This window comes from Apus apus, chromosome 14, assembly GCF_020740795.1.
Source record: "Apus apus isolate bApuApu2 chromosome 14, bApuApu2.pri.cur, whole genome shotgun sequence".
Lineage (NCBI taxonomy): Eukaryota > Metazoa > Chordata > Aves > Apodiformes > Apodidae > Apus > Apus apus.
In genome coordinates, this window is record NC_067295.1 from 6080948 (window position 1) to 6104747 (window position 23800).

Sequence of the window (23800 nt, forward strand, 5' to 3'; positions counted from 1 at the left end):
GTGAGAAGGGGTTCACTCACTTGGAGCTGTGCAGGCTGGAGGTGGAGCTGTCACTGCCAGACACTGCCAGCTGCCCCAAGACAGGCATGGTCTCTGGCAGCCACAGTGTCTCTTACCTGCCAGCTGAGGTCTGGGTGACCCACAGCACGGGAGGAGGGACAGACACAGCAAGGCAAGCTCATCCGTTACAACTCAGCAACATCGCACATCCTGGTATAAAGTGTTTATTTGAGACTTCACAATAACACAAAGTCTTCTTTTCAATGCCTTTTCTTTTTCATACAGTCAATAAATTTGTATTAATCCCTCCCTCCCCCATGCATGCTTGCTGTTTATTAATCTAAGCCTTTTTTTTTTTTTATCTTCATTGTGAAAAAATAAAGCGTTTCCCCACCCTTGATCTGCTCACGGTACCACCGCCATCCGCTGTGCTGCTTTAGAGAGGAGATGTAGAATGGCTATGCCTACCATGGGGGGTGAAGTTACTCCATTACTTACTGATTTATTCTTCTTTACAGAAAGTGTTAAATGAATCAACCACCCAAGAAAAATAAATATATCATAAAGAACCAGAAGTTCTGCAGTATCCCTTTTCTTTACATACAGCTGCAGTTCAAACTCATACGCTGCTCACGGCAAAGCATTTCAGTCACTGTAACACCTTCACGTATGGCTGTGAACTTACACTGAAAAACAAAAAAGAAGAATTTGTTCCAAAGGAGCAGAGCCACTAGCCAGAGGAGGTATTTTAGATGCCAAATTTTTATATCTAGGTAAGAGAGAACCACATGGAAGCCAATTACCTAACTTCCACTGAGCAGCTTTTACTCAGCAGCCATTCGCTCTTGTGCTTTTCAGGAAGTATTGGCTGAACACAGGGTGGGCTCGGCCAGAGCCAGCCCTCAAACAGAGTGCCAGGCAGTATGAAGGGCCTGCATGTTACTCACAGCAGTGGAAGCGAGTTCGTGGTATCAATGTCTCCTGGATGTGCAGCTCAAACTGTGCTGCCTGGCTCACCTCGCAGGACTTTTGGCACCGGCCTCACCAATCAGTGATTCAAATGCTCACTCTGCCTTCCGAGATCTTCCCTGGAGGTGGCAGAGGTTAAGGAGGCTTTCTCTTAACCAAGATGGTAGTGGGTAAGTCAAGTCGTGAAGTACAAGCCCCACCTTTATGCTCTATTAATGACTGTGCAAAAGGGAATACTGCATCAGAAACCGTAGAAGACTAGAGTTTAATCAAAGTCACCAGCCGCTGCATCGGAAACCTGCTAACAATCGCTCCGATTGGTTCATTTGGCTACTTTTTGTTGGTGTCTTTCTTTTATTACATAAATAATATAGACCAAACATTATAAACATTTCAGCAACCATTTCTAAAAGACCAGAGGAGCCTGCTTAGGCACCAAGAAACAACTGCAGGTTTCAAATTCCAAAACGGTCTTTGGAGTCATCAAATCATCAGATTTACACGGCACCCACTGACAACATTATTCAGTCGAGCTCGATAGGACTGCTATCTTCCTGACCATCTTCTGTGTCCTCATCTTCTCCAGTTCCCATGAGACTGTTTAAAAGATTTCCTAGAACAAAATACAGGGCACTCAAAATTGCTCATTTTAAATTCTCACCTCTAAAATTTGCCATCCTGCTAGGGTGCAGATTTCAGTAATGAAAAACGTTTACTTTAAACAACAAAAAAAAAGTCTCAGTAGCTCATTAGTATTTTCACACTGGTTTCCACTAAGAATTTCTTGATTTAAGCAGCTGTATTTTTATACCGTTCCTTCTCTAAAAGTACACTGGAAAATCTCCATTGAAGTCCTATACTTACGTACTATAGTTGCAGCAGGAAAGAAAAAACAACCAACCAAACCAGGAAAGACAAACCTCCAGCCATTAAACTGTCCAAAACCAGCAATGATCTGCATCGTGCAATTAAAAACTTAAGGCATTTCCATGTTCTCTCTGCTTTACTCAATCTAACTATGCCTGGATTGCTGAAAAGTCATTATTTACAGATGGGAACTTCAGCCACCAAAGTCGGAGGAAATTAAGCTTTAAGTCAAGCAAGGTTTTTATTTACATTTGGAAGTTATACCGTAATGTCAAAAATTATCTGTAAGAGTCATTTACAGGCTTCTTCCCTCTCAAAGATGAAAACTCCACTAGCTTCACCAAATTCATTTCACATGCAACCAATTCATCTTGTGTTCTACAGTTACTGTAGATACGTGATACATTCACTAGAATGAATTACCTGTTTCCACCACAGCCATTTTATATAAGCCCCTGCATTACAGAAACAATGCCCGGTGGTACCTGTAAGCAGTGATGGGCACCATCCTTACCTAGCAATCCTCCGTAGGACGATGTCTGCTTGGGTGGAACACCAAAGAAAAGCTGTCCTATTCTATCGAGGTACTGAAAAGACACAAGAGGAAGAACAACATCAGTTACTTCCTTTACAGGTGGAAACACTACAGGCAGCAGTCACAGCACACAAGCTAGATCACTGGCTCCTATTTACAAGCCAGAAACCAAGAGACAATCAACTATTATTGGACTAATTCTGCAGGTTAAATGTTTACGAATAACTCACCTCATTATACATGGGATCTCTTTTCAGTGAAGGTTGATACTGTTCACACAATACTGTAAATACTGTTAGTTTTCCTCTAGAAAGAGAACAATAAAAAATGTAATCTCAGTAACAGCTAGAAATGGAAACCAAGGGAAACATGGGGGAAATCAGACTGTACCCATCAACTGCCAATAACAGGAACCAGATGAAGTTTAGCAGCGGTTGAACAAAGGGTGGACCCTTTTCTATTGAAGGATGTTTCTGTGTGTATGTTGTAAAAACAACAGATGCACTGGTCTTATTTTTTAAGCAGAGAAATCTGCAAAAAGAAACAGAACAGGGCAAGTTAAAAATAAAAGGCAGAGAAGTAGTTTTACATGCAGAAAGAGAAGCCAATGGCTCCTCTCTTTGTTTCTATTTCATTTGTGCGTAGAAGCCATCTCAGGCTTAACTGATGGCCAAAACTAACTGGTAGAGATGAACAACTGTGGCAATGTTTTGGCTATCAAGCAAATCACTACTAGAATCCACTGTGGAATAAGCAGGTTGGGACAGAGAATGGACATTCAATATTAATTTAACCATAACCTAAGCAGACTGCATACAGGGTGGTTACTAAAAGAGAATATAAATTAAATATAGAAGTCAAAAGACTGGCCACTATGTAATTAAAAATAAACATAATATTGCATTTACTGGTCCAGAGTTTAGTATGCTGAGGTAAAAACTGAAGATGCTTCTCCTGGCCCCAACCACTCCCAAACACAGTATGTATCTGTCAGTGTCCAAGGACTCCATCATTCTCCCAGCACTACCTCAAACTAACGTGGCATCAGGACCACTAATAAGTTTGACACACATGTCTAAAATTCTCAATAGTAAAGCTGCACTTTGAGTCCCCAAGCCATTTGTCACCAGTTAACAGATCAATTCCCCTCAAGTCTTTGTTCAGGTCCAGTTAATTTAACTGGCAACCTCTGCAAATCCCACAGGCCTAACAAGACGCTTGATCTGGGACGAGGGCTGTCAGCAAGCACTGGGAAAGCTGCCACAAGCATCTCACTTTTGATTGCAGGCTGGCCTCCAACTCTGTACAGTCACATGTGCAAGGGCATTGGGCTCTTTTGCCTTGCTGCTGAGCAAGGAACTGCAATTATTTTCATTAGAGTATAAACTGGACAAGAGGATTTGGTAAAGCATTTGAGACACAGGCCAGTAAAGGATGCAGTAGTGGTGCTGTATAAATACTGAAAAAATAATCTCTTCCTCATAACTTCTCCCTGAAATTTCTCCCCCTCCAGAACAAAGCCCCATAAAATGGTTTAAGAGTCCTGCAGATACTGGATTTCCACAAAGGATTTTCTCCCACTCAAAATCACTGCAATCTGTATCAACCAGCTACAGAAAGCAGGATAAATCTAACATGACAGCTCACTGCTGCCAAAAGAAACAGACTTGCTCTCACCTCCTCCTTCTCCCCCAACACCTACTCTCTCCCTGACTCCCTGCTGCACAGTCCTGTCTCCACCTCCTCCTCAGACTCCTCCATGAGCTGTTTTCCCTGACTAAAGAAAACCATCACCTGACTAAACACAGTAAAATTGGCTTTGTCAATCCTAATTGTACATGAGTTCTGCAGAGGCACAGAACAGCTTCCATTCCCATCTTCTACAAAGTAAATATCTGAAGTCAATGAAAGTCACCAGCAACTCTGTCCAACCAAGAACCATTGCACTGCTGGTCACAGACCAGGGTGACCCAAAACAAACTGTCTCTTAGGACAATGAGACTGAGAGCAAGTACTATGCTAAAGGTAAACACTGAACCTACTTAGGTCCAGACTTGGTAAGAACACTGAAGGCAAGACAGAACTAGACATAAAGGGGTGTTAACAAAGCTAAGAATTGTTCTTTCACGGTCAAACAGATTACATTAGTTCTCCAGGCTGTTAACATGATTTCAGGTTTTGACCTTAATTCTTTAATTTTCTCTCTCCAGCCTAACCAACTGAACACACCAGTTTTGAGATAGTTTTCTCCTGCTGTTACCACACAAAGTGAACTTCAGAAGCTCTGGCCAGTTGCAGTTTCTTTTGAAAAGGATGCACAGTTATCATGCTTAAGTCAGATTGGCCTCAAACACTGTCATCTCAGCAAAACAGTTAAAAAAAAGCTTAACACCTACTGTAGTACTGCCTGTGCTACAAACATGTCCACCTCACTGCGATATCCCCTGGAGGAGGAGTATTCCACTAGCATATTTGCACATCCTTCACCATCTGTGGAGTGCAGGAAGTGATACCGAGACTCACTGTAGTTTTGCTCTAGAAAAGGAAAAAGAAAACAGCTTTTAAGAAATCACTTCATCATACCTGAACATAAAAACACATTTGTTGGGCCTGTTCAGTACAGTTGGTAAAAGGACAAGAGTTACACATATGGTATTTAAACAACACAATGAGCAAAAAAAGAGAGTGGGCTTTTTCCTTTGTAAGTTATAAACAATTTATAAAGGCAGATAATATGTTATCCTAAATACATTTGAACAACTGCTGCTACAGAGAATGTATTGAATGCCACCACAAATATAGCTGCCACCGGGACAAACAGCTCAAGCTGCAGTCATGTAATTTTACCTAACTGCATGTGGACACTTCATATGCCATCATCTGTGCTTAGAAGAATCAAGAAGTTCCATATCAGATCATGTGCACCAAGAAGTCAAACAGCACCTTCAGCATCCCTCTTTGCAAGTGCACAGTTCCTATTCTTAGCTTAGCCCACTCTTGCTATCAAAATTAAAACTGCTTCCTTATGCTGAATAGAGCAGCAATTATTCAGAGAAAAAAGGTGTAAGAAATGGCAATAATTTGCTAGAACTCAGCTTGAAGCAAAGCCTCATGCAAAAACACTGCAAAACCAAAAGTGGATAGCTGCTGATTTTTGGAATTAAAAGCTTTGTTTTAAAAATCTCAGCCTTTCCTGATGAAACTCTCAAAAACTACAGACTAAGAAAACACACACTTCAAAAGAAAGTGAGCAGATGGCTGCCAAATGAGGATCTTCACTTTCAGAATGCAACTGTTTCTTAGCCTAATTGTATCTCAGCTTCTAACTTCAATGCTCTGAGGAAAATCCTCCCTCTCTGGCTGCCAGCAGCCATCAAGCTAACCTGAGTCCCATGAGAAGAGCCACAGGATTGCCTATGGCACATGGAAAGGCAATGAGCTGGAATGTTGACCACTGGGTCAGGATTGTTATATGAAACCACTATTATCACTTTGCAGCTACTGAAAAAAATGTTAAATAAACAAGCACCTTGCAGTTTTTAATTCATTAAAAACCACAGAACAGATGGCATTTATTTAACTGTTCTCACTTACTTTTGTTAGGTTTTGAATATAAGACTTTACAAACTGGCTATCATCCACAATTGAAATAATTATTTAGTGTATTTTTGGATTCTCTTACATCTCCTCACAAGTGATAAAATCCCACATAAATCAAAGGCAATAGCTCTCATTCTGGAATAAGACTGCTGGTTAACATCTCAACAAGTACCTAAACACAGATGGAAAGCCTGTTTTGGATGCTAGGTGATGGATTTCAATCTTTGCCATGTTTATCTAGGATTTAAAAACAATAAACCCACAACAGAATAGCTCTGCTTCCCAGCTATTTTCCTTCTAAGGACTCAATCAAACTCAATGCCTCCAGGATCAATCTTCCTTTTAGAGAGCCTTACAGCAGTTGTGTTTTGGGTTTCGCATGAACTCAGCATTACAACCCCAGGGTTTTTTTTTTTGTAGTAACATTAAGCTGAAATTACTGCAAAAATCCAGTAGCAGCAGAACTCAAATCAATCACTTCCAACTCCTCTGCTGATTTCCAAAATATCTCTCTCACAGTATCATACTTTCAACATCTTCAAAACGAAACACAGAAAAGCCAATTGAATTTTCTTACCTTTCCACAGGGTAATTGCTAGTAACTGGTGTAGTTTTGGATGTCCAAGTTTTCCTGATCCCCCACTAGACCATTTGAGTGCTCTGGATACAAAAGCCACTCTTTCCGGAGAATTTGGATCCATTAAACTAAACAATTTAGCCAAGTGTTCTAGAAGCAATAAGATTCACAAATGTTAGCATGAATAGAAATAGATGAACTGCTGCTTCTGGTGTATCTTTAAGATACATCATTTAAGCTACAGTGCTATTGTGTCTTTAAGCTCCCCTAATGGCCTCCATAAGCCACCTTAAAAAGAGTGACTTTGAACATGAGCCACTTCTCCCACATCAGGTCCATCTTGCATCTACCAACCAGAAAGATTTTTATGTCTCCTCTGCAGCCAAAAGCTGTGCCTTGCCCTCAGCTGGTGACACCATTCCTCTCACATCATTTGGGACAGGATATCCCAGAGGACAATACAGTTCCAAGGCAGAGGAAAGACTGCAGGTTATGGCCTTGCTCACCATCCATAGGGAAGCTGTGAGGGATAGAGGGCTGTAGCTTGGAAAACACCACCAGAAGTCATAGATGGGATACAAATTGACAGAACTGATCTAAATAAACAAAGAACAGCCTCTGTCTTTCTCCATCCATAGGTTGTTAACCGGAGTGGTTTGCCCATGCTGCAGCAGCAGTCTTGGCCGGGCAGCTCTTAAGGAGGTCTCCCTGAATTTCCTGTTTACCAAATTTCACAGTCAAACAAGAAACACTTCCTTGCCAACAGCTGCTTCACAAATAATGCACCTTACAGCACTGCTAGGGTGGGAAACCACCAACCACCACAGCCCTGGGGACATCAGTGGCCATGCAGACGATACATTACTGCTGCATGGAGGAAAGGACAATGCCACAAGACAGCAGTGTTTGTCCTAGGCATGCTCACAGAGTTATCAGGAATCCATTAATCTCCAATCAAGTTTTGCCCTGAGTCCATTTCTATGATGAAGAGAACCCTTTGCCATATGGGAGGGCATACAAAAAGGATTTCAGGTTTCAAGACTGCTAACAACAGCCACTGTGAAGAGAAAGCACATCTAAACACCACCAAACCAAGTGTAAAGGTCACCTCACCTAAAAGGTCATCTGCTACTTTTGCATCTGACTTCTCCAGAGACTCCAGAACCAGCATGGACAGATCAGAAGCACTGTTTTGCTACAAAACACATACTGGTATCAGTACAGAGAAGAAAGTATCCACCAGAATTTTGTCAGAGGCAGATTTAATATTTTTATTAGCATCTACAGCTAAGGCACAGCATCATGTCTCAACCACCCCTTATAAAAAAAAATTATAGTAATTTGATGGCATCAAAAGACAAGCCTCCAGGAAAGCAAAACAAACGTGGTTACGATTATTGTTTGGATGGTCACAAATACTTGTGCTTTATGTTCTAGTTTGGCATAATCCTTTGCAGAGAATGACTCAACAAAGAGATAAAACAAAAGACTACAAAGCAATTACCCCAAACATTTACCATCGAGAATTGAACATTCACTCCTCAAAGTCTTGGAATAACAACCCTCCCTCCTCCCATCCAACACACACAAAACCAGTGACTTACCTGGTTATGACTGAAGAACAGCAAAGCCCCTGAATACATAAGTTCTCTTGCTTCTGCATGTTTTCCTTGTGACATATACCTGAAAACAACAACAAAGCCTCGATAAAAAGTTTCCACAAAAAAAGCTGCATATGCATTTCAATTATTAAAGATCAATAAAATTAAAAAGGAAGGCAATAAGGGATTTATTTTTAAATCAAGTTAGTTCAGACCATCATGTCAGAGCCTCTACCAAACCCAAACCCATCCCAGTGAAGCCGTTTTTGGAATACACCCTGACAGCCCGCTCCCCCAGGTCCACTCAAGGGACTCCAGCCCTCTCAGATGTCTCTCTGACCAATACTACTCTGGGAGGGGACACCAGCCACACACTAGTCCCCTGCTGAACCAAAGCAGCTTGTCTCTGATGGGCTCTAAGACAATAACAGCCAGCACGGTTTTTATCATGCAACACTTCACAGACCCACCCACTCATAAAAGAATCAAGTCTGCTCTCTCAAATATAATGCTGCAAAACACACCTGCAGCAGCTTCCATGTTCCTCTCTTAAGAGCTAACCAAGAAATGAAAAGAATGTGTGTGTTCCCCATGTTTACCTCAAGAGCAGGAGCCTCTTACCCCAGTGCTGTGGTTGCAGCCTCCTGCACATCAGCACCACAGGTAACTAAAGGTCCTGGGTGGTCACATCTCTAGATGAATAACGCAGCATTTCCAATAAGAGCAGTTGAGGTGTGGCAGCAGATACAGTCTCCAATTTGCTCGTATTGAGAAGGTAAGAGGTCAGCTCTACCACACTGCTTTAGTATCTGCAATGTTTGTTTGTGCTCTACAACACCTGGTTGTGCTGTGCCTGCTTCACCCCTCTCTGCTCTCAGGGTCAGAGCAGCCTCTGCTCCCACAGCCACCAGGCCCCCCATAAAGTAGATCTGATGCATGAGCGTCCCCATGGGTGACAAAGTGGGATGGATGGTTCTGGGTGTGAAACAGTCAGAAGAGTGGTGGGACAGTGTGGGCATGGAAGGAGTTGCACTAAGCAGAGGGAAAAACAACCATCACTGGATCCCAAAAACTCTTCTGTGATTCCTGTCACAGGTGGCAGTGCCAGGGACAAGTCCTATGGGTAAAATCTGATCAGATAACAAGGAGGGGAGGAGACCGAGTCCTCCCATCCTGTTCACTGTCTTCCAAAAACATCAAGGTCTTTCACCCAAAACAGCAGAACTGTAATAACAGATGGCATGATGGTGGTTGCTTGGAGTTAAGTATCCTCACCAACTCAGATTTGCCACCACCATCCCAAATGCTCTGCACATGAGTCCAACTAATCAGCAGCACCAACATTTCCACTGCTGGCCTCACATCCAGGTTTGCTTCTAGGTGTCTGACTCCAAACCTCAGTGTGGATCCAGTTCCACAAATTTCACTTCCAGTAAGATTCCCAATGCTATTTGGAACCTCCTACTCTGGGAATTATTATAGCAGATACTTAAAAGGTGCTACAAGCAGCCTTACAATATAAAGCACACCTAAAAGTTGGAGGTTTTTAAAATAACTTTTATTAAAAGAAAAATAAATATTCATGGGGTTCATACTTTAGAATGACAGAAATCCTGGAACAGATTATTCATACCAGAAAAAAAACCTACAAGCACCAGGAAAACAGAAATCAACGTATTGTGGACATTCAGCTTGGAAGTTGGACTCAAGCACCAAATCTCAGAGAAAAGCTGGACCCAGGCAGCCTGAGCAGCAACACACAGGCCCAGGGACCCTGCTCCAGGGAGCACGGGACTCGCTGCTCAGGGTCAAGCAAGAACAGCAGTTTTCCACCTGCTCCCTGGATCACCGGGAGGGATAAGAAGCCTGGAGGAGGCAGGCTTACAGTAATCCCCCTCCACTTCTTCCCCTCCTCCACCCTCTAACACATCTCAGCTTATGACTTCTGAAACTCTGAGTCAGGATTTCAAGTTTAACACGCACCTCATGACAGAACAGACTAACGCTTTACAGGCCAGTGCTGTTTAAAACAACTGGAGAACCCAATCCCAATTCCACAGCTGAGATCATCTCAGTCTGTGATAATGTGTCTCTGGAAAACTGCTGACATTTAACATCTGTCTTACAGATGACAGACAAGACTATCCAGGACTCTTTTCTGGCCTCAGTGACTTTCCAAACAAGTTTCACAGCCACATGACATCTTTTTACCTGGAAGGAAGCCCTCTTCCAAGCTATGCAAATGTCACCTTTTTGTTTAATTAAGCACCTCCTTTCACTCATACTTGAAATAGAAAAGGCAGGATTTTTTAATTCCAAATTAATTCAGGGAGGCTTAAGCAAAGTATCTGAGTTAATACATTCAGGAGACAGGATGAGAAGTGACCTGCTGAGCCAAGTCATATTCTGCCATTGCAGCCACCACATCATGTAATCCTTACTTATAAAATAGGCCATGCTTTGTCTTAAATTTAGATTTATTCACAAATACAATCTAAATCTTAAGGCCTAGACAGTGCCCCCGCTGATCCCATCAGAAGGCCGTGGCAGCACACAACTGCTTTAATTTATGGGAGCTTGGTACACAGGGCAGGACAGGCTATCTAATCTACACTGGCTGCAACAGCAGGACTATGAACCAATGACTTTCTGCCCCACAACCCCAGCTGATGTTCTTCTGTAGATACCCACAGGCTTGTTACCATTCTAACTTAGATGGGGTCTGGGAACAGGCGACACAAAAGCCAGCTACAAAGATTCAGAAGGCAAGTTTTCCAATCTGTCCTGCCCCACAAGTAATCTGGGATAAACCACAGAAGCCCCTAGAAGAAACAACCTGCTCCATGCCCCTGAAAACAAGGGTCTACATTTTAAATTTTGCTGATACAGTTGATGTGAAAAATAGATTGAACTAATGGAGGCTTGCAATAAAACTAAGCTTCTTACGGCATGACAAGTAGTAGTAATAGTTCTGAACAAGGAAGGTCCAGGCCTGCTCTACTTAGTCACCGCCACATACACAAACATTCAAACAACTAGAGCCTATTTTAATACAACGTTTCTGTGCAGGTTCCTCGCCATGGACAGCTGCCCCTTCCTAAAAGCAGCCCCAGAAGGTGCCTGCCATGCAACAGGGTAGCTCTGCTTCAGGGCAGAGCAGAAGTGTTATAAGCCTGAAACAACGCACTGCGTGGCCAGGCTGACGTTTCAAGTCAGGCGGCAAAGCAGGAGCTGTTCAAAGGTACCTGCGTGAGGAGCTCGCGGATGGCTCCGGAGCCGGGACACAGGGCTCAGCCCGCAGGCCCGGGGTGCTGTGCGGAGCAGCCCGAGCCCATCCCAGCCGGCAGGACGGGGCCTTACTCGGCCTCCTCGGGACACGGAGCCACCACGGGATGTTTGGGGACAGCGGCGCGAAATTCAGCCCCGTCCGTGACCCTGGCAAGTATGACGCAACCCGCGCTCCGCACGGGAACAGGGCAGCGCGTCCCGGGGGCAGCGGCAGGGACCCCGCTGCTGCCGCCCCCTCCCTCAGCCGGGCCTGCGGGGTCGGGCCGGGCGGCCGGAGTTCACCTTCAGACCCCAGCGGGCAGCAGCGCCCTGCCCGGCCAGCAGCCCCTCACACACCCGCCGATGGCGGCGACCGGGCCGCGGCCATGGCCGAGCCGCCCGCACCCGCCCCGCCCCCCCGCGGGCCAATGAGAGAGCAGGAAGGGATGACGGGCAGCAGCGGCAGCCAATGGGGAGCGGGCGCGGCGGGCGGTGCGTGGGAAGGCTCTGGAAGGCCGGGCGGGGGAGGGGCAGGGCGGCGGGCCGGGCCCTACCTGAAGAAAAGCGTCCGGTACATCTGGTGCGCCTCGTAGTAATCGCCCTTCTCGACGCTGGCGCGCAGCTTGCCCTCGACGCGCTGCACGCCGCCGCGGTTCCTGCCGCCGCCCTTCGCGGCTTCCTGCTCCGCCGCCATCATCGCCGCCGCCATCACGCGCAGGGTGGGGAGGGGCTGGGGGGGGGGGGGGGGGGGGGGCGCGCGGGCGCAACGTACGCAGCCGCGGAGCGGCGCGAGCGGCGCTGCCCGGCTTCCGCCCACAGCGACGGCGGCCGGCGAGGCTCAGCTGGCGCGGCTGCGCGGGGCGGGGGCGGAGCGGGGGCAGCCCCGGCAGGGAAAGGGGCTCGTCGGTACCGGGGGAACCCCGGAACTCCTGGGCCTGCGTGATGCCGCGGAGCCGGCCCGTGACGCCAGAGGAACAGCAGGAGAGGAGAGAACGGTGTTGGATTGCAGGAAAAGGGCGCGGTGCCCCGGCTCAGCAGGGCTGGAAACCAACGCGCCCCGTTCAGCCCTGACACGGACCAGCCCCCCCGGGCTGGGGGTTCCCCAGCACCCCCCGGCGCTGCGCGGCACAGGAGCGGCTGCCCCAAACACGGCGGGAAAAACCAGCCCTGGAGCGCTGGGAGCGGGAGCAGCGGCCCCGGCCCCGCACAGCCCCGCACACCCCCCCGCAACCCCGCACGGCCCCGCACGGCCCCCCGCAACCCTCGCTGGGATCGCACGTGAGAAGCAGGAGGAGCCGGGGGTGAGGAAGACCTGCCCCTTGTCCTTCCTCCTGGCCTCAGTTACTGAAGCAGGTGATCAAAAGTACGGAAAAAGCAGCTTTATTTCTTGTTTCAAATATTACATGCACTTTCAAAAAATTAAAACTCTTTTTTTTTTTAATTTAAACATCTCAATAGCATCTTGTCAGGTGGGAGGCAGCAAAGAGTAACAGACGTTTTGAAAAGCATTTACAAAAATACATTGCACAAAGTCCTATCTTGCTTTTTTAAAAAATAAGTTAGTGTTATTCAAAATATTCCCACCCCAGCTACCTAATTTCAATTTATACAGGATAATTCTAATTTTAAATATGTAACCTATAATATGAAAACACCTGTACATGTGATCTAGCTCCTCTGAGTAGGCCATAGGCTCTGTCTCTAGCTCAAGTGAAACAAAAATTCTTCACCTGGAGACTTTTTTTTTTTTTAAAACATTCAAGGACTGTTGTGCAACATACATAACTATTCAGAAAACCAGTCAGCAGTTCCATGTGTTAACAGTTTGTAACTATAAAATGCATTATAACAGCAAAATAAAAATTCTGCATACAATTCAGGAATCTTTTCTGAAAAGGATCTTCAAAATTGCAGTCCTAAGGGGGGAAATAAACAGATACAGCTCAGTCTGTGATGGAAATACTGCTTCTGAGAGCAAAGACATCGAGTCTCATCTTCTCTAAGGTTTCTGGGATGATTAAGGAATGCCTGTGTGTCCCAGCACAGCAGCACTGAGCACAAGTCCCTCTTGTAAGTGTGGAGTAGTGAGGTTCACTTCAGTTGTGTCTCCCACATGCTGCACTCTCAGGGTACAGCATCTACTGAGGTGAACAGTGAACCATCACGGGAATTCTTGTCCCAAACAGATTACCTTTGACAAATTAAAATTCTTCAATTGTTGTATATTCATGTTTCCTAAGCAATTTAGCAGGTTTATCAGCTCTCATCCAGTAAGTCAATACATCAAGGTTGATTTGGATTTAACACTAACAAAAAACAAACTGGCCAAGTTGCTATAGTAAAAACCCTTTCAATAACTTCAGTTAAAGTTATCCCTGACTTTTAGAGCAATCCATGGCCCCAAATTACAGTAAAGCATTCTCAGTAGCTGGTGTTTAAACTAGTTTTGGTTGTGTTACCTTTCCCTGACAGTAATAATTATATTCAACATGTATCACAAAGAAGCCCTTTTGGAACCACCAAAAAGATCAAAACCAAGGGACAACTGAAGGACACCTTCAGCCACAGTCAGTGTTTAAAATGTACCACAGTTTTTGGCTTATGGTGCCAGGCTTATATATGCAGTTAATTCCTGGGTTAGGGGAAAAAAAAAAAAAAAAAAAAAGGCAGATTCCTAGTTGCAGAAAGTGTGGTTTATTCTTTAAAAAAAGCCTATACATTCATTTGTAATAAAATAGGTGGTGTTGCCTGTTTGCCCACTGGGCTTGATGAACCCGAGCAGTTTGCATGCATTATTCCTCTCAGCATGGACACAAAAATATAAAGCTAACTGGCAATTACAAGCTGAGCATTAGAGCAAATAAAAATTAGCTTTTATTCAGTTCTGCTGACAGTCTTCTGCCTTTGTTAGAGGATCAATAGTTCTGCAGTAGAGATCTTGCATCCTCGTCCTTTAAAGATTCCAGTGTTCTAGGCTTTCCGGTATATACAGATTGAGAACAAAATGTACAACAAAGAACAACCCAAGCTGTAGTGTAGGAGATTACTGGGCAGGTTTCCCGTGCACTCTGAACCGATAAAGACATGTGTACTCTGCATGGCCCCAGTTAGAAAGAATTCTCAGTTCCACTATCTGGAATGCATTTTCACTTTGCTCCTGGAGGAAGGAAAAAGCAAACACACAAACCAGAGTTAGGTTTCTAGTACAAACAGGTGCAACTCAAGCTGCTTTCTTAAGATTCCTGCAACTCCCAACTTTTATTAATGAAATTAAGTCACACCTTGGGAACTTCCTGCCACTTTGAACAGAACCTTCCTTGCCTTACAATGAGTTATTTGTGAAGGGAGCTGGAAAAAACATGAAGCAGACTCTCCTGTGTCTGGTGTCTTCACACCATTTATGTCCAGAAAGCACAAAGTTTTCATCCCCTCCAATCTATTCAGTCCACAGGTTTTGAGGCAGACAGACAGACTGACCCTTTCTACCTCAGCTTCTACAGTCCCCAACAGAATGAGACCTTTTTCCTTCACTACCATAAAAAACAGGACTATCTTTCTCCTGGCACTTTAAATCTTATCATCCAGACTTACCATCACTGGAAACATCTGCAGTGGTTCTCCTTCTTGATCATAGACATACTGTCCTAGAAGCTCACCTTCTTCTTGATATTCATGGTCCAGACCCTGTAACAATAGGATTGAGCTTTTTGCTTCCATCAAATTTTAAATAAAACCAAAACCAGCCTACATAACTATTAACAGGCAGCTTATAAACAAGATGGAAGTCAAGATCCAGAAGCTTGCAGAGAGACCTGTTTAAGCATTAGACAAAAAAGTTCTCAGATATCACAACTATAATGTACCCTGTGGTCTTCTGTTTTCCAATCAGGCCTATGGAATGGTGGTACTAGTTAAAAATCAATTTCAAAAAAGATTTAAGGCACATTATAGATAAGATGAAGATCCAAAATTGGGGGAGAGGGAGAAGGAACTGGAGGAAGGATGGAACAATTAAAGTGTATGAAAGAACTATACACCACATTAATAACCATCATCACCCCCTCCAAAACTCTTTACTACTCTATAAGGCAAGAGGAAAAAAAACCCACACCCCCCTTCCCCAAGAACTGTTTGTAACACTTTTTGTTCCTAGTCTCAAAGCTCTTAAAACAATATAAGCAATTTTAAGAGCAATGACAGAAACCGTCCCTTAAGTCATTATTTTGCCAAGATATGCAATACAAACATTCTTTATGCATACAAACACCAACTGAAGTTCAGAGACACTTACATAGACTGAAAAGTTCCTAGGAGCACTGGTGATATTTCCTGTTGGTGAAAGTGTTTTTGGTATGTGTTCCAGTGTGAAGGCAGTTGGATAGATCTTCATGGAAAGCCTCACTACAAGATACCCCTGGGATCCTCTGAAAGCCCAGCAGTTTCCTGGATACATGTCAGGCTAGAAGGAGGAGGGAGAAGAGAACAAGATTTTTTTTTTTTTTTTTTGTAATAAAGAGTTGCAATGAACTCTAAATTATTAGGAGAGTTTGAGATGGCATGGGGCAGAATACAATCTATTTGGTAGAACTCTTCAGGAAGACAGCATATCCACCTGAACACCTTGAGATTACTTCTCACCAGGAACTCTGCAGGGCTCACACTTTGCAGAAGTGCAGTCCACCACTCAAGCTTCCCATAATGGCTTTCATTCTTCTAGAGTAGGACTTGAGCAGTGCCCAGAAATTACTAGAAAAATCCCACTCGTGGGAAGATAGTTCAAAGTACTCATGCCCCAAATATATGACAGACAAACATCCAGCATCCAAAAAACAACCCAAATAACTCAAGGTATCATTGCTGAGTCTGTTTATTTGGCCTTTAGTTACCTGAATCACCACTCTGGGAGACTGAGAGAAGTACCACAGAGGAATTCCAAAGAGGCTGATTAATGCTGTTTTGGTCTCATAGGTTTCAGAACAGCGAGTACCCAGAATGCTGCCACCTCAAAAGAGATATATTTAGGTTAGCAGAAATAATCACTCAGTTCTTGCTGAAATCTTTAAGGCAGAGATTTGTACAGAGCTTAATGAATACACCAGTTATTTTCCTCTGAAACGAAATATTAAAGATATTGTTAAAGTCTATTAACTTTCTGGGGATACAACACTTCTATCAAATACCATGTTATTTTAACAACACGTTACAAGCTTTTCATTTAAGGCTGAAAAATCTACATGTTCCCTAGGAGTTCAGTAGGGTGCACACCTCACACAGAGATCTGAGATTCTCTTATTATTCAGTTATACACATGCTTAGAACTGTAATATCCCTGTCCATGCATACTGGGGCTGATATATAACTCTGTAAACAACATGCACAGATTGCAGTAGTCTGATAATCAGGCAACTCATTAACCTTTAGTCTCGATTTCAGGATTTTTAGTCAATACCATAAATACCATGAAGATCAAAAATGGTGTTTCCTCTACTATTTACCTCCAGATTCCAAGGCAAAATCCACCATACCCGTCTTGTCTTGAGAGTAGAGTTTCAGTGCATTGTTTACAATAATCTGTGCTTGCTGCAGATGTAGACAGAGAAGGATGGAAAAAGAGAGATTTTAAGATCAACTGATTTAAAAATTCATATATACACATCTGTATATATCTTTTTGAGGATATATACAGGATCTCTTGAAGTCATTAACATTTATATTGTCAGTCATGCTTCACAAAATGCCTATAGAAGAATCCTCTATAGTTCTAAGTAAACTTTTGAGAACTCACTGCTTCTGTGATTCCAGAAATCCCTGCATTAGACACAGCATTTGTTACGACTTCAGGTGTTATTTTTTGGTTTGTAACAGACAGATGGAGAGTTATATTCTTGAGGATCTTCAATTCTAGATCCCGCAGTGAAGCCTGCAGATCACTCCTGCTCACAAAGTTGGACGTGATCCATTGGAGAAGCGATTCAGGGAGGTCTTCTTTTTGATTACCAAAGAGCATTAGCTTGACAGATTCTCTGACCTGGGCATCTACCTAGTAGAAGACATTAACAATTATAATAGACATGATTAGTCTTTACAAACCATTAATACCATATAGGTAATAGGCATATGTGAAAGGAACACACACATTCAGTACTACATAGAAATCTAGCTTCCACACGTGTTTTAACTACACTGACTTACACTGAAACAACAGACCAGTCAGGTGTGCAGAAGAATATATGGGAACTCCGGATGCTTCACTGGTTTGGCGAACAAGACCAACCTGGTCTAGTGGGAGGGGGGGTTGGAATTAGGTGATCCTTAAGGTCCCTTCCAACCCAAACCATTCTGTGATTCTTTCATTAAAGGTCTAGCAAACCATGCAGTTTATATTAGGGGTCCAACACTTCACAGTAAAAGAACTTGGCTGCAACAGTTCAGAAAGGCACCATGGCAACTCTGAGGGAAGCACTGGACTTGTTAGTCCGAGTTATGCAAGTTGCTTAATCACTCAGTCATGTTATGCTTTGATTTCATACACAATAGCTGGATCATATTTGAGCATTATCACAGAACGGTAATTTACCAAGGCTGACAATCCCATACCAATATTTATTGTTGTATTTTTTTGGCTACATTCTAGTCAGACCTTATAAAATGCTTCAAAATAATTTAAGCTTGTTTCTTTTTTTTTTAAAACAACTCTCGGATCACAAACCTATCTTGCTTACACATAGGTTTCTTGTCCACATTTCCATGGTTTAGACAAAAATATATACAACAATAATTTAAGAACAGCAAAGTAGTGTATGCAGAACTGCTGTTGCATTATTTCTTCAATTATAAAAACCTGCCACTGTAGAAAATAAGCTATAACCTCTTGTCTAGCAAAATGTTATGCACAGATGGAAAAAACTGCAATACCACTACATAAAATGCTCCCACACTTTAAGATTAATACTACTCCCACATTACTTACTGAAGAGCATTTCAAGAAAGTTAGTGAACAAAATCAAATAGTACCAAATTTTACTGGGAGAGTTGCAGAATTTAGAAGACCTACTTTTTCAAGAATGCCATCTATTTTCTTGCAGCTTGTCTTCACACTTTCCACACTTAGCAGCTCTGATTTCATCTGAGACAACTCTAGTTCTAGCTGTTTGACTTTGGACAAAAGTTGATTATGCTCATAATCATCTCTAACAAAAACAAGGAGATAATAATTAGGGAAGAGTAGTTTGAATTATTCCATCAAATTCCAAAGGTGTGAGAATGTACATTTCTGATACAAAGTGCTTTCAAGCTCCATTATTCACCATGATAGACACTGTGAACTTGCAGTTCCTTGAAGATGCTATTTAAGGCATACTTAGGATTAATATAGTCAAAGTAAAGGATTTTGAAGTTGTGAACAAATCCAGCAGTGATGATTTCAGAACATCACCAGGTGAAAAGTTAGTAAGTCAAGCAGATATAGACTTTTGGGAATTTAAAGTTTCTGGCAAACCAGTCAAACTTTATTTGCATGAGTTTGCCACTAGTTAGAGTTGCCACAAATTATCTTACTTAAACCAGAATAACTTGAAAGGTAGGTGTCAAGTTGAGCTTAAGCAGCAGGTCACATTATGACTAATAGATACCAGTGTTCAGTACACGCTATGGAAAAAATATCAGCCATCATTCTAAGGCCATTTTACATTTAGATCTAATTCAGAAAGTGGTTTTTTCCTCTTCCCGATGTGGAAACTACTTAATGAAGTGCTGCAATTTTTACCGTGGCATTTTGTAGTGCATGAGTGGAAAGTAGTATAGCTGACAAACACACACAGAGACAAAGGTTAGAGCTGATACAACTCAAGAATTTGAATACAAAGGCTATCAAAAGCAGTTACTGTATACTTCACTAAGCAGTTGAAGGAAAAGTTAATTCTGATGAGAATTCACTCTCTCCCCAACTACATAAACAGCTTTTTCTAGTATGAAGTTTAGATGCAGGACTGCTCAGACACTGGCCGTGGGCCTTGTGCTGATGTTTGGCACCACAGTTAAAAGTCTGCCATAAGACAGAAATACTCTTGCTGACAACACAAACTCTTAAGGTCAGTTAACTAACACACAAAAAAAGGATTGTTGTATTTCAAAGAACATGTATATCAGCATCCATAAGCATCAGGACTGAAAAAACCAAGATATTTGACAAGTGCTTATACCTCACTGATTTTGCTTTGGTTATGTCAAGCTTCTTCTGGATGTCCTAAAAAATACAGAAGTTAGTTTTAACATACACAGAGAAACACAAGTGACAGGAAAAAGGATAAGAATGTTAAATGAAAATGACACATTTTAGCCTCACCTCTACAGGACTGTGTCTGTATATATATATAAACACCTATACCACACTTCTATTTGAAGTAAAAATCTTACTAGACAGAGGCACAAATGTAACCTGCCTCACTGGTCAAGTGAATGATTTTTAATGATTGGACTGAAACCCTCTCCAAGAAGGGCGAGCAAGAACACAAACGAGTTTTGAGACCTGAACAGCTGTAATAGCTAGAGTAAAACAAAACAGGGTTTGAGACTGCCAAAAAAATCAGTTTATTTTATCAGTGGGTTGCAATTACAGAGTTAGCAAAGCTAACTTCCAATACCTTGGATTCAGCAGAGAGTTTCCCAAGAAGGTCTTCAAGTTGCAGGATGCGCAACTCATGTTCTTGATGTAAAGCCAGGAAGTCAGTCTTAGGGAAGAAAAAAGTGGTGTGTTTCATATCTGAGTACAAATAGCATAATTGAAATTGTGTGCAAAACATTTTTATACAATTCTGAGTGTTTAAGTGACTTATTGTGCAGGTAGTGTGAGAAATTATAGAATCTGCAATAAATACCAAGGCTTGATTCAGCAGTAGCAGGGGTTATATGAAGGTTAACCACAAAACCCCTTGTCACTAGTCCTTCCTATAGTCTTCTTTCTCTGTACAAAACCAGGATAAATCCAGCAATTCAAGATTCTACTTTAGACCATGTAACTGGAATTAATCCTTTGTCATCAGTAACAAATAAGGAACAAATGCCAATGACTAGTCCCCAGCATTTACTACTTATCAGTTAATTCTGTAGGAGAAAAAAAAATCCTGAAGTCAAATTACTAATAATCTGCATTATTAAAATAATACTTTGATCAGTGTCAGAAAGCATCAATAAGTATCTTACCTTGTCCTCCAGTTTCACATCTTTAAGATGTTGACTAATCACATTTTTTACTAGCATCAATGTTTCACTTTTGTCACTCATCTGAGCAACCTGGTCTTGAAGGTTCTGGAGTAGAAGCATCACTTCACTGTATTTTTCATCACGGTGATGGCATCTGTCAGACACTAAGGCCATCTGCTTTTCCAGCTCACGTATACGACCAGAATCCAAAATATTTATGGTATCCTAAGGTATGAAGATTTTTTAATATATAAAAATCAAGACCGTTCTTTGCATTATCCTTGTGCGTCAAGTAGTTATTGCAAAATATTGAAGATATGGGAGCTAAGTAGTCTTGAAAGGTAGGAAAGTTCTTTAGATTGTTCTCTCTTACCTCTGGAGGTTGCACAGGGTAAAAAGAATCAGCCTGTGGTTCAGAAACACTAACTGAGTCATCTGTTCTCTGCATTGTATCGGTTCTTGTCCAGTTGAATGAAGGCAGTAATGAAATGAAGCCACCTGACCCCCAGTACCAAATACCTAGATCAAAAACAAAAAGCAAAAAAAAGTGTTCAAGAGAATTCTCCCTGAAGACTGTTTATATTTACAGATTGTCTTCTTACTTAAGGACACCAGCCACCTCAAGTTTGGAAAGTACATGTCACAAAGTGGACACTACTCCAGTCTAAGTAAACATCAGCATGAGCCAGCTTTAAAATTGTTAAGTCAGGCACTCAAGAATATTAGGGAACATTCATCAGTACCACTCACACAGCTGTATGGCTGGCAACTTGTGCTTTGATATCATGATATATTCTTTATCTCAATACTACTGCTTCTCTGGGACCTACATGTCATTTAAAACAGGCTGTGCTCACTGAAGGCAGATGTAAACACTGCTTTTTATCTCAATGGAAAATATCTGCCTTATACCCTACTTACTGCAGTACTACATTGCATAATATCTAATAAAGGCTGGAGGAAACTTAGGTTTCCATGGAAACAAGCATTTCACAAAGATTACACTTATTTTTGCAATACCTTGGATAGAAGTAACAGCATTTTCCACACAGGATAACTTATTTCTTTCTTATTCTCCCTAGTACAGAGGATTTTGAATCCCCACTATAAGATTCTGAGAAGCTTCATCTTCTCTCCAAAGTAGCCACAAGTGTTTTAGGACATGCAAAGACCTCACACTGCTTTTCAGAAACAGCCTACCACTTTCAGGAAGTATTTGGAACTGGGTCTATTTCAGAGTAGACAGCTGGCCTGGAATATTGTGAACTAGCCAGTCTCAACAGCAGTATTTTAAGCAACTAAAGCATGGCCTAGAGCAAAGGAAAGACTTCAGATGAGTTGGTAAAAGAACTTAACCACATTTTAATGGAGACCACCACCAATCACAGCAATCAGTATGCAGCCTACTCCTCCTGACCTCATTGCTATTCCTATCAAGGGAGGTAAAGAAAAAAGGACTTCAGTGCATTTACTTACTCACTTGTTCTCTCTGTGTTAAGAGCTCTGAAATTAAACCAAGGGTGCTCCTTTCATGGCAAGGAGGAAGCTCAATGACTTGTCAGTGCTTAGCTTGAATTACTGCCCTGTTCACAAACTTGTTCTTTTTTGCATCTGCATCTTCTTCATAAACCAAAAGTTCAACTAACAAGGCTATTTTGGAACAGCTGTAGTAAGCATACCCAGAGTTGTATTATAATTAGTACATACCTAGGAGAAACAGGAGTGGGATAAGAAACAGTAACGGCTTGTAGATCTTTGGAAGGCATCTGGAGAAAGAGAGCAGAAAGTTTACAAGAAGCATTAACTTCATCATATTGTTTTATATTATAACTGGGTAAATAATTTGCTTACAAAAGCATTTTTTTCAAAGAATACAGACCTTCTTAGAAGAAACACCTTGAGCAAAGACATCAGAGTAACAAGTTGATACCACCCAGTTCTAAGCAACCTGAACATGGCAGAGGATGCCCTCCCTAGAAGACAAAAAGTGGCAGTGTGAAATGTAATCACTGCAGCACATGTTCAGAGAAACCAAGCAGAGGGACATGCAACTGTCAGTGGCCAAGAATGCTCTGCACAGCAGAGAAATGCATGAATGCAGGCAATACATGCAGCTTATTAACATCTAGATCTCACAGGTATGACAGCATTATAGTATTAGCTACTCAAAAAAAACAACAGCCATGCAAAAAGATGAAATGCTCATTTGTTATAACAATGCTACTTTGCCAGAAGCTCAGTATTCATATTTGAATCCAAGTTACCACACACTTGAGAGACATTAGTATGTTTCAAGTAATGCACAGATTAGCAATGCCAGTTTCTGCTAAGAAGACTCCCAAGACTGGAGTGACTACCAAATCAAACCCACCCCATTTTTTCTTGATATCCCATTTTCTGTGCTATTCACACACTCATTCCCTCACAAAACAGTCTGGTTAGTCTCCCATTTTGCCTGTGAACAGAAAAACACCCTCTCTTTAAGCATAATCTAGTAATTAAAGTAAAGAAAGCATCACGTGCATTTCAAGGTAGAAAAGCTACAGCACAAGCATAGTTGCATTAGTGTAAGCCACACACTGCAGGCTCCTAGCTTGTCAAAAACAGGCAGCACACACACATACAGACTAGGATAGTAACCTGGAGAAAGAATGGCCAGCCAAAGTAGAGACACCACCTTCTGAGACACAAGCCATCCTGTTGCTCCCACTGTTTGCAACACGTGAACCATAAAGTAACCTGGATTATAACAAATTAACTCCATGTGGTAACATACATAACTGAGCTTAAGGTTCTTTCACAGTACATGAAGCAGAACAGACTCAGTGTTCTGTATAATTTTAAACCATACCTTTCTGTAAATATACAAACTTGGTTCTTCATTACTTAAAAGCAAAGCAAGCCACTAATAAATACGAAGCCAAGTAAAACTAAGACAATCTAGAAGTGGAATTTTCACGTATAGAGATAAACAGATCAACAGAATCTGTGCAGTTAGAATACCACTTTTCCAAAATAAAGGTTTACATTTTGTAGCATGTTTATCAAAGAGAACAGAGAAGAGCAAAAGAAGAACTACCACAAAAAGTTTTAAGCACAACATCACTTTAAAAACATCTTGTTTCAAATTATAGTCTGTTATCTAGGTTCATGTGCAGAAGAGGGAACAATTACAAATTTTAA

General features: G+C 42.2%; 2 protein-coding genes across 11 annotated transcripts in view; both read right to left on the reverse strand.

The window, feature by feature from the left end:
• Nucleotides 1–208: 208 nt before the first annotated feature.
• GET4 (guided entry of tail-anchored proteins factor 4) lies at nt 209–12196 on the reverse strand. Its single transcript, XM_051632358.1, has 9 exons — nt 11971–12196; nt 8153–8231; nt 7662–7743; nt 6549–6698; nt 4768–4906; nt 2762–2902; nt 2602–2677; nt 2351–2423; nt 209–1582 (listed from the first exon to the last, which is right to left on the reverse strand). Exons 1-9 carry the CDS (start codon nt 12123–12125, stop codon nt 1494–1496), a joined length of 984 nt encoding a protein of 327 aa, XP_051488318.1. The 5' UTR covers nt 12126–12196; the 3' UTR covers nt 209–1493.
• A 584-nt stretch (nt 12197–12780) lies between these two features.
• SUN1 (Sad1 and UNC84 domain containing 1) overlaps nt 12781–23800 on the reverse strand; it is a 34527-nt gene continuing 23507 nt past the window's right edge. For all 10 annotated transcript variants that reach the window (XM_051631758.1, XM_051631756.1, XM_051631764.1 and 7 more), the window contains 14 exons: nt 23258–23356; nt 22497–22590; nt 22325–22383; nt 20991–21136; nt 20618–20842; nt 20059–20145; nt 19618–19661; nt 18467–18606; nt 17202–17452; nt 16912–16996; nt 16303–16418; nt 15708–15875; nt 15008–15100; nt 12781–14573 (listed from right to left, as the gene is read on the reverse strand). In XM_051631758.1, the coding sequence (XP_051487718.1) occupies nt 14460–14573; nt 15008–15100; nt 15708–15875; nt 16303–16418; nt 16912–16996; nt 17202–17452; nt 18467–18606; nt 19618–19661; nt 20059–20145; nt 20618–20842; nt 20991–21136; nt 22325–22383; nt 22497–22590; nt 23258–23356 (1721 nt within the window). In that variant the 3' untranslated portion in view covers nt 12781–14459. The remainder of the gene's footprint in view (nt 14574–15007; nt 15101–15707; nt 15876–16302; nt 16419–16911; nt 16997–17201; nt 17453–18466; nt 18607–19617; nt 19662–20058; nt 20146–20617; nt 20843–20990; nt 21137–22324; nt 22384–22496; nt 22591–23257; nt 23357–23800) is intronic.

Bases quoted from the DNA above. Each gene is read 5' to 3' on its own strand.
- GET4 (XM_051632358.1), bottom strand. From the start codon at position 12,125: ATGGCGGCGGCGATGATGGCGGCGGAGCAGGAAGCCGCGAAGGGCGGC. The intron at 2,678-2,761 runs GTACAGTCTGAT...TTCTCTTTCTAG, and splicing joins CTGTTATTGGCAGTTGATGG to AGGAAAACTAACAGTATTTA. The intron at 2,424-2,601 runs GTGAGTTATTCG...GTGTCTTTTCAG, and splicing joins GAGATCCCATGTATAATGAG to TACCTCGATAGAATAGGACA.